The 15942-nt window shown below is 38.9% G+C and overlaps 1 protein-coding gene across 4 annotated transcripts in view; it reads left to right on the forward strand.

Annotated features, from left to right (window-relative positions):
- The window catches only part of ANAPC1 (anaphase promoting complex subunit 1), a 121979-nt gene that overhangs the window by 88446 nt on the left and 17591 nt on the right, over window positions 1–15942 (forward strand). For all 4 annotated transcript variants that reach the window (XM_033175457.1, XM_033175459.1, XM_033175458.1 and 1 more), the window contains 6 exons: window positions 496–570; window positions 6426–6502; window positions 7047–7137; window positions 7239–7292; window positions 8506–8699; window positions 13736–13822. In XM_033175457.1, the coding sequence (XP_033031348.1) occupies window positions 496–570; window positions 6426–6502; window positions 7047–7137; window positions 7239–7292; window positions 8506–8699; window positions 13736–13822 (578 nt within the window). The remainder of the gene's footprint in view (window positions 1–495; window positions 571–6425; window positions 6503–7046; window positions 7138–7238; window positions 7293–8505; window positions 8700–13735; window positions 13823–15942) is intronic.

Below are 15942 nucleotides of genomic sequence, written 5' to 3' on the forward strand. Positions count from 1 at the left end.
GACACCATCTTGGCTCACTGCAACCTTCGCCTCCTGGGTTCAAGCTATTCTTGTGCCTCAGCCTCCTGAGTAACTGGGACTACAGGCATTTGCCACCATGCCCGGCTAATTTTTGTATTTTTAGTAGAGATGGGGTTTCACCATGTTGGCCAGGGTGGTCTCAAACTCCTGACCTTCAGTGATCTGCCTGCCATGGTCTCCCAAAGTGCTGGGATTACAGGCATGAGCCACTGAGCCTGGCCTAAATGTATTTTCAGCTTAAGGTATTTTCGACTTACAATAGGTTTATTAGTGCCTGTAAGCATTAGGGCACTAATGCTTAGTGCCCTAAGCATTTGCATATACTTATTTTTCCTGTATTTGCATATACTTACTTTTCAAAATTCTCATCAGTCGGGAACTGATTCTTAAATTGTTCTGTTTATTATTATCATTGTTATAAAGTCTGTGAACTTTACCTGCTCTAATTAATTTTATCTCTGTTGCATTTTTAAGACACTTGCTCGATGCCTGATTTTGTGGGATGATATTTTACCAAATTCCAAGTGGGTTGACAGCAATGTTCCTCAAGTAAGTACATATAATAAATATTATGTCTTTAGTAGCATAAAATTATGATCTTATGGGATTTTTCAAAATTCTGTAAAATATTTTTTCTCATGAAGGCAATATTGATCATCAGGATACTTCTTAAAGAACTAAGAGCTTTCATTTTAAGATTCTGTGCTGCACAGACTGCAGTCTTCTCTTCTAGCCTCAGGTCCCTAGAAATCGTAGTTTTTAAAAATTAAATATGAGTATCAGTGTTGTGTGGGAGTTAAAAAATCAAATAAAAAAACTAAACGTTTGCCAAAATACTCTGAAAAAGTGTTGTTGATATTTTTATCATAATTAAATACACATTTCTCTTTTTTTTTTTGAGATGGAGTCTCGCTCCGTTGCCCAGGCTAGAGTGCAGTGGTGCAATCTCGGCTCACTGGAAGCTCCGCCTCCTAGGTTCCCGCCATTCTCCTGCCTCAGCCTCCCAAGTAGCTGGGACTACAGGTGCCTGCCACCACGCCCAGCTAATTTTTTGTATTTTTAGTAGAGACAGGGTTTCACCGTGTTAACCAGGATGGTCTCGATATCCTGACCTTGTGATCCGCCCTTCTTGGCCTCCCAAAGTGCTGAGATTACAGGCATGAGCCACTGTGCCCGGCCTAAATACACATTTCTAAGATGCTATTTTACTTCATGGCAATTTTAGATCTCCTAATATAATAACTATTTTAATTACTTTATATCATGTTTATTCAACAAGCCAAGTATACTAGTTAAAAATAAACGGATTTTTTGGGTAAAAACTCAGAATTGAATATTGTAACTAACCACTGCCCTTAGTCAACTGTCCATGCCTAGTGGTCTCAGTTTCTTTAGGTAGATTGTTTCTTTCAGTATTTTCAGAAGAAAAATCTCAAAGGTTGAAAGAAGTTTATATGAACATCCACATCACCAGTAGACTCTACAATAATATTTTATGGTATAAACATGTTTAATCACTTATCCACTTATCTGTTCCTCTGCCTAATCCAACATTTTTTGATGAATGTCAGTATTAGTTCCAAACTGTAATATAGTCCATCCTGAAATTGTACCATACATATTAACTGTAATTTTTCCTTTTAAGATAAAATTTATATATCGTGAAGTGCACCAATTTTAAGTATCCTATTGGATAAGATTTGACTAACACATAGGCCTGTGGAAACCAGCCTCTGTCCCTTGTGCCCCTTCCCGCTTTGTGCATTCACCCCTGCCCCCAGGGTAACCAATGTGAATTTTGTTTTTCCCCCAAAATGTATTAATTTCCTGATGTAGAACTTTATATTAATGAAGTCGCTTACCGCATATACCCTTTTATATAAGACTTCTTTCAGCGTTTTCAAGATTTTGAGTATATTAATAGTTCATTCTCCTTTTTGTCATTAGGTGATACAGATTGAGTATTTCTTATCTGAAATGGTTGGGACCAGAGGCGTTGAATTTTGGAGTACTTGAAATTATACTTACTGGTTGAGCATCCCTAATCTGAAACTCTGACGTCCGAAATACTCCAATGAGCATTTCCTTTGGGCATCATGTTAATAATGTTCAAAAAGGTTCGGATTTTGAGCATTTTGGATTTTGGATTTTCCGATTAGGGATCCTCAACCTGTATATTCCATTTCCAGTCCTGTTAGGTAGGGTTGGAATGACTGAGGCATAGGGTAGATGGTATATTTAGTTTTGTTAGAACTAATAAGTCTTTTCCCAAAGCAGCTGTACCATTTGACACATTGACCAGCAGTGTTTGAGAGTGTTGGCTGTTGCACATCTCACCGATATTTAGTGGTGTTAGTTTCTTAAATTTTAGCGCTGCTGATGAATATGTAATGATATCTCATTGTTGTTTAAATTTGCATTTCTCTGCTGGCTATTGATGTTGATAACTTTTTCATTGGTTTATTGGTCCTCCATCTGTCGTTTTGTGAAGTGTCTGTGCATGTCCTTTGCTTATTTTTTTAAAAAATTTTGTATTTTTATTACTGCGTTGCTGGAGTTTTTTATGCATTCTGGAAACCTGTTCTTGGTCAGATTTCTTTTGCAAATATCCCTCCCAGTCTGTGGCTTGCATAGTCATTTTCTTAGTAATAGTTTTGATGAGCAGAAGATTTTACAATGTTAAATAATGTCTGATTTGTCAGTTTTTTCTTTTATGGTTATTCTCTATTCCTATGAAAAAAACCATTTGTCTAACCCCATCTTGAAGATAATCTCTTCTACTTCTCTCTAAAAGCCTCCAAAGTTTTAGTTTTTATGTATACTTACATAATTCCTTTCAAAGTAATTTTGGTTATGATATGAGGTACAGGTTGAGATTGTCTACCAGGGAAGCTCATCAGAGACTCAGTGCCCAAGTTTTTAATTGGGAGCTGACATGTAGGTAAGGTACCCTCTGCCTTGCATGTACTGAAGTTCCAGATTCTCAGGAGAATGTGTGTTAGCTTAAACCACGTTGTAGTTCAGGCACAGTAAACCCAGATACATACATTTTGTTTTAAAGCAACCAGTTAATTTACTTGGAATCAGATTGTCACACTCTCGGTTGCTAGCTCTAATCTCGGTGCGCGTCTTTATCCTGTGGGATGTTGAAGTCTGCCCTGTGCACACATGGTTCGTGGATCAGGCAGACATTTGCCCTGTCTCTGTGGCTCTCTCCTTTGTAGTATTCTGTCTTCACCTCCCAATGGGTGTGGTATTTTCCTGTATCCTGGTTGTTAAGGCCAAGAAGGTTGTGAGCTTTTAATTGTAGCTTTTGTCATCTTTCTTGGCCCAGACAGACCTGCTTTCAGAGCGGAAACCATAGAAAGGAAAATGTACCTAGTGGTGTTACTCTCTTCCATAAATCAACTCTCCCCTCTAGAATCTGCTTGCTTTTGTTCTCACTCCAGTGCCTTGAGGTCAGGAGTTGGTGAATTAAGCCCACCGGATTTTTAGAAAGAAAATTTTATTGGAATATGGCCATGCCCATTTGTTTACTTATTGTCTGTAGCTGTTTTTTATTACAAATGCATAGATCAGTAGTTGCTGATATTTACTATTTGACCGTTTTAGAAATAGTTTACTGACTCCTACCATAGATAGTTTGGATTTTGAATTTTGTCTAGGGTTTATACTTGTTGTATGAGTTGATCCGATAGGAGTTTATTCATCTATTATTTGAGGAAGTAGAACTCCTAGGTTTGTTTTTATTTGTTTAGTTCTTCCAGCTTTGTTAATCACTGACATGAAAGAGGTGAGGAAGAATTGTTTTAAGTGACTCGCTCATTTGTTACCATAATTTTAACTGCTAGCCTATTGAGATGTCAGCTTTTAGTTTGTTGGAAAGTGCTCTTTAAAATGTATATTGTAGGATGAAATGCTTTTTCTTTCACTCCTTCATTCAGCACATACTCATTAATCCTCTGTAAATGCAAGGCACATGCTAAGTTCTGTAATACATTAAAGATACACCAGACATGTAGAGTGTTCTCAAAAAACTTTACTTTATTAAATGTACTAGGTTTAGCTTACTGAGATTAAACACGTATACAAGTAACTGTAATTCCAAGGTGGAAAGTATAAATTCATAGAGTCGTCTTTTTTGTGGCCTGGTGTGGTGGCTTATGCCTGTAATCCCAGCACTTTGGGAAGCCAATGCGGGCACGTCACTTGAGGCCAGGAGTTCGAGACCAGCCTGGCCAATGTGGCGAAACCCTGTCTCTGCTTAAAAAAAAAAAAAAAGCCACAAAAAACAGTGATCATTTTTCATTTTTATGAAAATACGGTTTTTGGACTTTTAGTATAGAGTAATCTCTTTTTTTACTTCAGACTTTGTAATGTTATATTTGATCTTTATTAAAACAGGGATACTACAAATGGGAGAGAGAACAATTTCACAGTTCTCCTCATTGATATTTCCTATCAGCCTCCACTTTTCTCTGGGTTCTCATCTGGAGCTACATTGATTCTGGAGCAGGGTTCCTTGTAGAGAGCCACCTAGCGTTAAAAGGAGGATTTTTTTTTTTTTTTTTTAAATGAAAGGTCACTTCGTAAACCGCTTGTCTGTTTGAACTTAGGGCATATGTAAAACAACAACTAGATCTTCATAGCAATTTTTCTTTCATAAAAAACTTTACACACAGGGTGTGGTGACTCACACCTATAATCCTAGCACTTGGGGAGGCCAAGGAAGGTGGATTGCTCATGCCCGGGAGTTCAAGACCAGCCTGGGCAATATAGTGAGATGCCATCTCTACAAAAAAATACGAAAATTAGCCAAGCATGGTGGTGTGCACCTGTAGTCCTAGCTACTTGGGAAGCTGAGATGGGAGGATTGCTTGGGTCTGGGAGGTAGGACTGCAGTGAGCCGTGATTGCACCACTGTACTCCAGAGGGAGTACAGTGACAGAGGGAGACCCTGTCTCAAGGCAAAAAAAAAAAGAAGAAAGATATTTTAAGTCTTTGATTTGGTGATATTTAGTACCTAAGAAGACTGTATTGTAAATGCCTTCGAATATTTTTTTACTTTATTTTATTTATTTATTTTTTTAGACTGAGACAGGGTCTCGCTCTGTTGCCCAGGCTGGAGTGCAGTGGTGCGATCTTGGCTCCCTGTAACCTCCACTTACTGGGCTCAAGCAATTCTCGTGCCTCAGCCTCCTGAGTAGCTGGGATTACAGGCCCAGCTAATTTTTTTGTTTTTTCAGTTTCACCACGTTGGCCAGGCAGGTCTCGAACTCTAGACTTCAAGTGATCTGCCTACCTTGGCCTCCCAAAGAGCTGGGATTACAGGTGTGAGCCACTGCGTTCAGCCAATATTTATTGTTGTATTGAAGAAAACATCTTGAAATGTTAAGAAATCTAAGAAATCTCAAAAGATTAAACGAATAAATCTTAAATGAATATATATTTAGCAAATATATGGCTTTATCTTTTTTGGCTTTTTTTCTTTTAGGAGAAAAGGATCAAATCTGTTCTTGGTTGTATATATTTTTTGATAAATTGTTAATTACCTATACTAAAAGGAAAAGGATGTCTTTTCTAAACAATAGTTGTAACATAGCTGATAAACACATTGACAGTTTAGCTTAGCTTGGATAATTAGCCTAGTGAATAACCTCACCTGTGGTGGGTATGTTGGATTAATGCTGGAAACTTCCCGTAAAGAAGAATACATCTGATTAGAGTTCTTTCCTATTTCTCTTTTCCCACTTCTTCCCCTCACCCCTGCCCCAATTCTAAAGCCATCATCTTTGTATTTCAGTTGACTGGTATGCAATATTGTGACAGTGTTATCGATTCAGAATATACTTACGTCTTCCTGTTTATATTTGTTCAGCCCTATTTAATTCTTCTTCTTTTTTTTTTTTTTTTTTTTTTGAGATGGAGTCTCACTGTCGCCCAGGCTGGAGTGCAGTGGTGCGATCTCTGCTCACTGCAACCTCCGCCTCCCTGGTTCAAGCGATTCTCCTGCCTCAGCCTCATAAGTAGCTGGGATTATAGGCGTGCACCATCACACCTGGCTAATTTTTGTATTTTTAGTTGAAACGGGGTTTCATCATGTTGGTCAGGCTGGTCTCGAACTCCTGACCTGGTGATCCGCCTGCCTAGGCTTCCCAAAGTGCTGGGATTACAGGTGTGAGCCACTGCACCCGGCCTTAATTATTATTCTTACTTAGCCCATCTTAGATTTGAAATTTGATTGCATTCAATGTGGTTAAAATACAGGCTTTTGAGTGAAATGGTTTGGTAAAGCTTACTTTATATAAATATAGCCATGATAAGCTGTGTGTTGTTCTTCAGGTTGTTAAATATTTGCAACGAGAACATTGATATCTAAGTATTCTTGCTTTCTATATTGACAGATTATAAGAGAAAATAGTATCTCTCTCAGTGAAATCGAATTGCCTTGCTCAGAGGATTTGAATTTGGAAACTTTGTCGTAAGTGATGTGTAATGCAAATTATCTCTCCTAGCATCTATCAGATAAATAAATTGAAATATACTATGTAGGAGTCATATTGTCCTTGATTTAAGTAATTCTGAGTCCCAGGCGTTTCTAACCATTTTTTATCAGATGTTCATGACGTTGGTTAAAGCTCTCTGAAGTATAGAGCTCTTGCCCTCAAAAAATAAGATTGGAGATTTAACTTGTATGTATTTCTCCACACTTGATCTTAGCCAAAAGGCCGAGAAGCGATCTCTTGTATGTATTTCTCTTTTATCCTTTCCACTAAAACAAATTGGCAGCAATTTTAAAAATTGTTTTTGCTGCATATGAAACTGTAGGCAAGGGGCAAACTTCACGAGTAAGGGTGACCTGATGCTTCTGAAAAAAAAAAATCTGCTGACTGAGTAGAGGCACACTTGATCATTCCCAGAAAGATGTAAACTAGCTTAGAGAACTGGAATATTTATTGTTACTTATTTCAAGTTAATTTTAAAGTAAAATAATGACTATTAAATTTCTTGTCACTTGTTTTCAGGCAAGCACATGTCTACATAATTGCAGGAGCCTGTTTGTCTCTGGGTTTTCGATTTGCTGGCTCAGAAAACTTATCAGCGTTTAACTGTTTGGTAAGAAGTATTTTAGTTTACTGTGTTCTTTTTTTTTGTTTTGTTTTAACAAAGCCTTAAGATCTTCTTTTAACTTTGAATTTTTTCTTTTGTTTTTCTAGCATAAATTTGCAAAAGATTTTATGACTTATTTGTCTGCACCTAACGCTTCTGTTGTAAGTCTTTTTATCATTCTCCTTGGGAATAAAATTAAACTTGAAAAATTTACTGATAATCCAGTTACTTGTGTGTTATCAGATATTGCTGCTGTTTGTTTGAATGTAGAATGAGAGATTTCAAGAACCATTAGCTCATCTTTTTATTTTTGTTTTGGGATATTAGTGAGAATATGATTACACTGGAAGGATGCACAGGTATCTAGTTCTTGTGACAAGAGAATAAGAAAGGCCATAATATTCATGGATTGTCATACCTCATGTAATTCTGTCTCAGTATTAAATATTGGGAATTTCCTTTTTAAAAAATATTAGTACTTAGTAAGGATTCAGTTGCTTTTGAGGCATTGCATCTCTGATGACAAGACTAAGAGATTTTATTTCCTGGTAAAAACTACATAGATTTTATGCAACACTATGTGTAACATGGAAAAGTTAGAAACATCAAAAACGTCTAAAAGTAGTTAATTAAATTTGATTATGGCATATATATGCATTCTTACACAGTGGAGCTACCAAAATTATGTTATACAGGCATTTTTTGTGGCTGGGTGCAGTGGCTCACGCCTATAATCCTAGCAACTTCGAGATGCAGAAGCAGGAGGATCATTTGAGCCCAGGAGGTTGAGATCAGTCTGGGCAACATAGGGAGACCCCATCTCTACAAAAAATAAAAAATTAGCCAGGTGTGGTGACACACACGTAGTCCCAGCTACTTGGGAGGCTGAGGTAGCTGGATCCTTTGATCCCAGGAAGTTGAGGCTGCAGTAAGCTGAGACTGCACCACTGCAGTTCAGTCTGGGTGGCAGAGTGAGAGACCCTATCTCAAAAACAAAAACAAAAAACAAAACCACTTTTTTTGTGCGTAAAGCTTGCTTCTAGTAGGTTATTTAAAAGGTTAAAAATATTGTGTAGAGTAACATCTCCATTTCATTTGGAAAAAATATGTGTAGATAAAGGAAAAATTCAGAGAAAAAACCAAAATGTTAACACCAGTTACCTTTGGGTGTGACATTCCAAGTGATTTTTGTCTTCTTGATATTCAGTATTTGAAATTATCTCCATTGAACTTACATAATTGGGGAAAATATTTGTATTTGCAGATTTTTTTTAGTTCCAAACTTTTGTAGTCTTCTAATGATGGCTAAGTTAGTTCTGATAATAAAGAAATGTAACACAACAGTTACAGTGATGTCATCTCTTCACCTTACAGACAGGTCCTTACAACCTGGAAACTTGTCTGAGCGTGGTGCTGCTGTCTCTCGCCATGGTCATGGCTGGCTCGGGAAACCTAAAGGTTTTACAGCTTTGTCGCTTTTTACACATGAAAACAGGTGGTGAAATGAACTATGGTTTTCACTTAGCCCACCACATGGCCCTTGGACTTCTGTTTTTGGGAGGAGGAAGGTAAGTGAATATGTATTTTTTCCAATGAAAAGATCTCATTGGTGAGATCTGTAAGGGTGACTTGCTTTAATCTTGAAGATACATGAAAAATTTAAATTCTGACTAGCTCTTAGCTTATCTAGCAGCATTATTCCACTTGATGAGCTTCTTTGTAGTTTAACCGTCAGCTTATGGTCTACTCCCGTCGATTTACCTTCCTCTCTGACACACTGAGCATCACTGTTATTTCTCAGAATACTCTGTGCTCAGTGCTTCAGTGCATCACTGCTTGTGCCCAACTGGTTAAAAATTTTACCACTCCACTAAACTACTTTCACAGAAAGGTCACAGACAAAATCATATACAGATCCTGTGACATTTTCTTAGTTTTCAAATTTCTTGATCTTTTTCCAACATCTGTCATTCCTGGTTATATCCTTTATAAGACTGCCTTGGCTTTAGATGATCTGTAGTGAATAAAAACACATATACAGAAAAGTCTACACATCATAGGTGCACAGGTCAAAGAGCTATCTACCATAGAAAAATCTCTTTGTTATCGTGTAGATCAAGATTCCGTATAGCACTTGCAACTTACGACACCCGTCTCTGCTTCTGCCATGCGCCCCTCTCAATCACTATTATCTTCCTTTCCCCAAAGATAGCCACTGTCTAGTCTTACAACACCTTAGATTGGTTTTGCCTGTTTTTGACATTTAAATTGAATTATACATGATGCATCCTTTTGCACTTTACTTTTACTCAACATTATGTTTGTAAGATTCATGTTGTATGTGGCAATGGATTATTCAAGTTTCAGTTTCTTGTATTAACAAGTTTCAAGTTGTAATACAAGTTGTATTTCAAGTTGTAATTGTAATTCAAGTTGTATCACATTTCATTGTATGATTGTACCACATTTTATTGCTCTCCCCCATTGATGGATATGCTTCTTGCTTCTAGTTTGAGGCTGTTATAAACAATGCTGTTAGGGAAAGTTGTACATGTCTTTGATTTTGTTGTATATAGATCTCCGTGTGGAATTGGATCATAGGTTATACATGTGTATTCACCTTCAGTGAATAATACCATCAGTGCTGCAGTGCACTTGTACCATTTTACGTACTCATGGGCAGGATGTGATATTCCAGTTGTTCCATATCCTTGTCAACCCTTGTTATTGTTATAGTTTTTTTAGTTTTAGCCAACTAGTAAGTATATAACAGGATCTCATGGTGGCTTTAATTTCTGTATTTCTGAATAATGTTCCTGAGTACCATTTTATACTTTTTTTTTTTTTTTTTTTTTTTTGAGGCGGAGTCTCGCTCTGTCGCCCGGACTGGAGTGCAGTGGCCGGATCTCAGCTCACTGCAAGCTCCGCCTCCCGGGTTTACGCCATTCTCCTGCCTCAGCCTCCCGAGTAGCTGGGACTACAGGCGCCCGCCGCCTCGCCCGGCTAGTTTTTGTATTTTTAGTAGAGACGGGGTTTCACCGTGTTCGCCAGGATGGTCTCGATCTCCTGACCTCGTGATCCGCCCGTCTCGGCCTCCCAAAGTGCTGGGATTACAGGCTTGAGCCACCGCGCCCGGCCCCATTTTATACTTTTAATAGTCAATGGCAAAACCTCCTTTGTGATGTCCAAGCCTCTTGCTACCCAGTTTTTGTATTTATCTATTTTAAAATTTTTATTTGTGGTAAAATACACATAATATAAAATTTATCAGATCTTAAGTGTGCAATTAAGTAGTGTTAAGTATATTCACATTGTTGTGCAACTAATCTCCAGAAATTTTTCATTTTGCAAAACTGACACTCTATACCCATTGAACAACTCCCTGTTTGCCCCTCCCACCAGCCTCTGGCAGCCACCATTCTACTTTCTGTTTTGATGAGGTTAACTGCTCCACATTGGTTTAGCTTTGTATTGATTTCTATGGATTCTTTAAACTATGTCCTAAGCCCTTTGTCAGTTTTGTTTGTTGCAGTTATCTTTGCCACCCCAGGGCTTGTTTGCCTTTTCACTTTCTCAGTGGAGTCTTTTCATGACACAATTATTAATGTTTTTCTTTTATAGTTTTTACTTTTTTGTCCTGCTTATGAAATATTTTCTTGCCCAGAGAAAAGGAGATATTCTCCTATTTTATCTTCTAGAAGTTTTTAGCTTTTCCACTCACATTGTATCTAAAATCTAGCTGGTACGGATTTTTCTCCATGTTTTTTTCCCCACTGCTATTGAAAAGTTTATCCTTCTCCACTGCTCTGCAGTACCACTTCCATTATATAAGTTAAGTGTCTATACACCTGTGTTTATTTCTGGGCTATTAGGGTCTACTGGTCTGTTTTTCTGTACTTGCACCAGTACTATACTGTCTTATGAGTCTTGGTATCCAGTTGAGTAAATCCTTCAACCTGAGTTTTCTTCTTCAAAAGTGTGTTTTTCTCTTGGCTCCTTGCATTTTCATATAAATATTGGCATCTGTTCCATGCTATATAACCTGATAAAATATTGATCAGAATTGCCTTGATTCTATGTGTCTGTGTTAAGATTCTGTGTGTCTGAGATTAAAATCTGTTACAGTATTGTCTTCCATTCTGTGAATATGGTATACCCCTGCATATATTTAGCTCTAGTGTGTGTGACCTTGATCAATGGCCACAATGTCTACGTAGGCTGATTTTCCCCTCATCTTTAAGACTCAGTTCACCATTGGAACTCACCTTTTCAGAAGTACAAAAAGTAAAGATGGCCGGGCGCGGTGGCTCAAGCCTGTAATCCCAGCACTTTGGGAGGCCGAGACGGGCGGATCACGAGGTCAGGAGATCGAGACCATCCTGGCTAATACGGTGAAACCCCGTCTCTACTAAAGAATACAAAAAACTAGCCGGGCGACGAGGCGGGCGCCTGTAGTCCCAGCTACTTGGGAGGCGGAGGCAGGAGAATGGCGTGAACCTGGGAGGCGGAGCTTGCAGTGAGCTGAGATCGGGCCACTGCACTCCAGCCTGGGCGACAGAGCCAGACTCCGTCTCAAAAAAAAAAAAAAAAAAAAAGTAAAGATGATCAGAAAGGTGTGCATTTCCTCTCAACATGTTTTGTGGAATTGTCTTTCTTTAATTGTTTAGAATTAATAATGGTTAAAGAAATATTACTATGAAAATTCTTACTTATTTTATTCTGTGATTTTTGACATTTTTTTCCTTTCAAAATGAACCTCTCCATGTCTCTTACTCCACGTCTTTCGTCGTTCCCAACTGTATGACTCTCGTTGCTCTTCTTTCATATCAAATAGATTTTTCTACCATTCTGCGACTGCTTTTCTAGTGATTTTTGGTTTTTAAATGGTCATGTATGTTCTCTAACAACATTTAAACTTAGCATAGCTACACCATTATGTTTCTACCCAAAATTTCTAACATTAATATCTTAATATTTATCTTTGAATTTTGGTTTACCAAAATGTTACAAAGAAAATGACTTATTCCATGTACATGCCAAAATAGATGTATTTCTTTGCTTAAAATTTGAAATCTCTTCTCTCTAATCCATTAAATACATAAGCATATATAATGAATTATAAGTTCTTATTTAATACTCCAATTATTTTAAAAGACAGGGAACGAGATTTGGGTATATGTGTGTACATGTTTGTGTGTAATAAAAATATTTATATTTAATAGTTAGAAGTGGTTTTATGTGATGTCCTACACCATCTTTATTTCAAAATACTTTTTTAGAAAAACTCTGGTACTTTAGATTAATTTGCCAGTTTACTATACTAAATTTGAGCAACAATAAAGTAATTTAAGGAAAATTTTAATAGACCTTTTACCAAGAGAATATTTTAAAAGTCTATAAAACTTTATCTTAAAAGTGTATCATGGCCGGGCGCGGTGGCTCAAGCCTGTAATCCCAGCACTTTGGGAGGCCGAGACGGGCGGATCACGAGGTCAGGAGATCGAGACCATCCTGGCTAACATGGTGAAACCCCGTCTCTACTAAAAAATACAAAAAACTAGCCGGGCGACATGGCGGGCGCCTGTAGTCCCAGCTGCTTGGGAGGCTGAGGCAGGAGAATGGCGGGAACCCAGGAGGCGGAGCTTGCAGTGAGCTGAGACCCGGCCACTGCACTCCAGCCTGGGCGGCAGAGCGAGACTCCGTCTCAAAAAAAAAAAAAAAAAGTGTATCATATTGGTGAGAAAAGAATTTATATTTGGAGGAATAGTTGTTTATACAGTCATTGTAAGTTTTTAGTGATAACTTTTGCCTTTTCATTTAGTCAGTCATTCTAAAGGAATCCTCATGCTTTACAGAAATAAAAAAAAACTGTTTACATATCAACTAAAACATCCTATATTTTTAAAAATGAGATTTATAATTGTATAAATAGGCATATATATTAATAAAATTGGATAAGAAGGTGGCATACTTGGTACATGAGTCTGTTTTTTTTTTTTTTGAGACGGAGTCTCGCTCTGCCGCCCAGGCTGGAGTGCAGTGGCTGGATCTCAGCTCACTGCAAGCTCCGCCTCCCGGGTTTACGCCATTCTCCTGCCTCAGCCTCCCAAGTAGCTGGGACTACAGGCGCCCGCCTCGTCGCCCGGCTAGTTTTTTTTTTTTTTTGGATTTTTTAGTAGAGACGGGGTTTCACCGTATTAGCCAGGATGGTCTCGATCTCCTGACCTTGTGATCCGCCCGTCTCGGCCTCCCAAAGTGCTGGGATTACAGGCTTGAGCTACCGCGCCCGGCGAATCTTCAATATTTATAATTTCTAGGACTGCATTCATGGTCTTCACTACTGTGCTATTGTATGTTAAAACCTTGCTTCAAGGGTTGAAATTTAACATTTATGGGGTATTACTTTGGCTTTAAATAGTGATGATCTTGAAATGGCCTAAGGACTAAATGAAAAGTGGAACATTCACACCACTGACACTCTTGTATTATGAGGACATCTTATCAGTATGCCTTACTATACCCCAGTTTCCTGATTCTCAAGAATGCCTTGAAAGTATGTGCAATGTAATCGGTAACATCTGTCCCCACCAAACTTACTTTGCAGGTACTCTTTGAGCACATCAAATTCTTCCATTGCCGCTCTTCTCTGTGCCCTTTACCCGCACTTCCCAGCTCACAGCACTGACAACCGGTGAGTCTAGTGATTCTATCATCAATGTAATACTTATTAAGTTCTCTAAGGGGATCATTTGGTTGTATTTTGGTTTCGTGGAATTATTTCCAAATTAGCCTTGTTCTGTTCTTCAACTTCTATTCATGGCTAAATCTTTTAAGAAAATTATCTCACAAAGTATTAGACCAGAGGATAACTTTGGACACCTGATGACGGACCAGTCTTCCGCCATTCTCAGATCTGTAGAACTGCTCTAAATCCAGAAGGAGATTAAGTAAAGTTGTCTTTAGGGAAAAAATCATCAGGTAAAGGATAGTTGCCAAGGGGAGTTCAAGATACTGTTTTTGTGCTGTAATTATTTAATTCCAAGAGAAAAGTTTGTCTGATTTAGTGGCAGTGTCTGTATGAGTTCCATTTTTCCCCTCTTTCACATAAATGGCGAGAAATTTTGTATAAATGACATAGAAGGGACAAGAAAAGCAAAATACAACAAAAAAATCAGAGACAATTTAGAAGTGGCAGTGAGCAGTAGAACTTCAAACCATGTAGAAGCAGTTAAAAGCTCTGCATTTTAGTGTACGAGGAACCACCAACACTTCCGTTTCCCTAGATATAGTTTGAGATATAGCAGATCTCTTGCATATGGGGGAAGGGAAGAAAATAGCCCTTTGTAAAACACCTGAGCACTGTGCTCAACTTAGGCATCCCCTGTTGTCTCCCCAGAGACAGGTCAAGAGCCATTTATTGTTTATGGGAGAAGGGTCAGGAGCACTTACCACTGAACATAAGTCATCATTTTAAACTGCACTATAATGTATAATGAATGACAGAGGAAAGATAGCTGTTTTACAAAAGTACCCTAATCTGAAAACCACACTCTGATGGTAGGTGCAGCACAAGAATATTGTTGTTAATACACCTCTGACATGTGGCCTCATGCCTGTCATTTAGGAAAGATTTTTTGAGTTGTTAAAAGCCAGTTACTGGCTAGGGTACAGTGGAGAGCCACACTCACATGCTGCTGGTCATAGCTATTTGGCTTAGCTATTGTAAACAAAGCCGTTTGGTGACAAGAGTCTTTTTTTTTGGGGGGGGGCGGGGATGGAGTCTCTGTCGCCCAGGCTGGAGTGCAGTGGTGCGATCTCAGCTCACTGCAAGCTCTGCCTCCTGGGTTCATGCCGTTTTCCTGCCTCAGCCTCCCAAGTAGCTGGGACTACAGGTGCCCGCCACTACACCCGGCTAATTTTTTGTATTTTTTAGTAGAGATGGGGTTTCACTGTGTTAACCAGGATGGTCCCTATCTCCTGACCTTGTGATCTGCCCACCTCGGCCTCCCAAAGTGCTGGGATTATAGGCGTGAGCCACCATGCCCTGCTGGTGACAAGAATCTTTATGTAATTTATTAGTGTCAGTTTTTTCTGATCTTTATTTTTACTTTTAATAGATATATAGAAGTAAATGTATTGTGTAAGAAGAGGGAAGTTATTGTCTATAAAGCTTTTTAAAATGGAAGTCTCATTGTATCCTTCTTTTTTTTTTTTTTTTTTTTATTAGAGTCTTGCTCTGTTGCCCAGGCTGGAACGCAGTGGCGTGATCTCGGCTCACTGCAAGCTCTGCCTCCCGGGTTCACGCCATTCTCCTACCTCAGCCTCCTGCGTAGCTGGGACTACAGGCATCCGCCACAGCACCTGGCTAATTGTTTTGTATTTTTAGTAGAGATGGGGTTTCACCATGTTAGCCAGGATGGTCTCGATCTCCTGACCTCATGATCCACCCATCTTGGCCCCCAAAGTGCTGGGATTACAGGCATGAGCCACTGCGCCTGGCCGATTTTTTTGTTTTTTCTTCTGAGAGGGAATCTTCTCTGTTGCCCAGGCTGCAGTGCAGTGACGCGATCTCAGCTCACTGCAACCTCCATCTCCTGGGTTTAAGTGATTCTCCTCCCTCAACCTCCCGAGTAGCTGCGATTCCAGGCATGTGCCATCAGGCCTGGCTAACTTTTGTATTTTTAGTAGAGACGGGGTTTCATCATGTTGGCCAGGCTCATCTTGAACTCCTAACGTCAGGTGATCCACCTGCCTCGGCCTCCCAAAGTGCTGGGATTACAGGCATGAGCCACTGTGCCCAGCCTATCCTTC

This window comes from Trachypithecus francoisi, unplaced genomic scaffold (assembly GCF_009764315.1).
Source record: "Trachypithecus francoisi isolate TF-2019V2 unplaced genomic scaffold, Tfra_2.0 Lachesis_group17, whole genome shotgun sequence".
Taxonomy (NCBI): Eukaryota; Metazoa; Chordata; class Mammalia; order Primates; family Cercopithecidae; genus Trachypithecus; species Trachypithecus francoisi.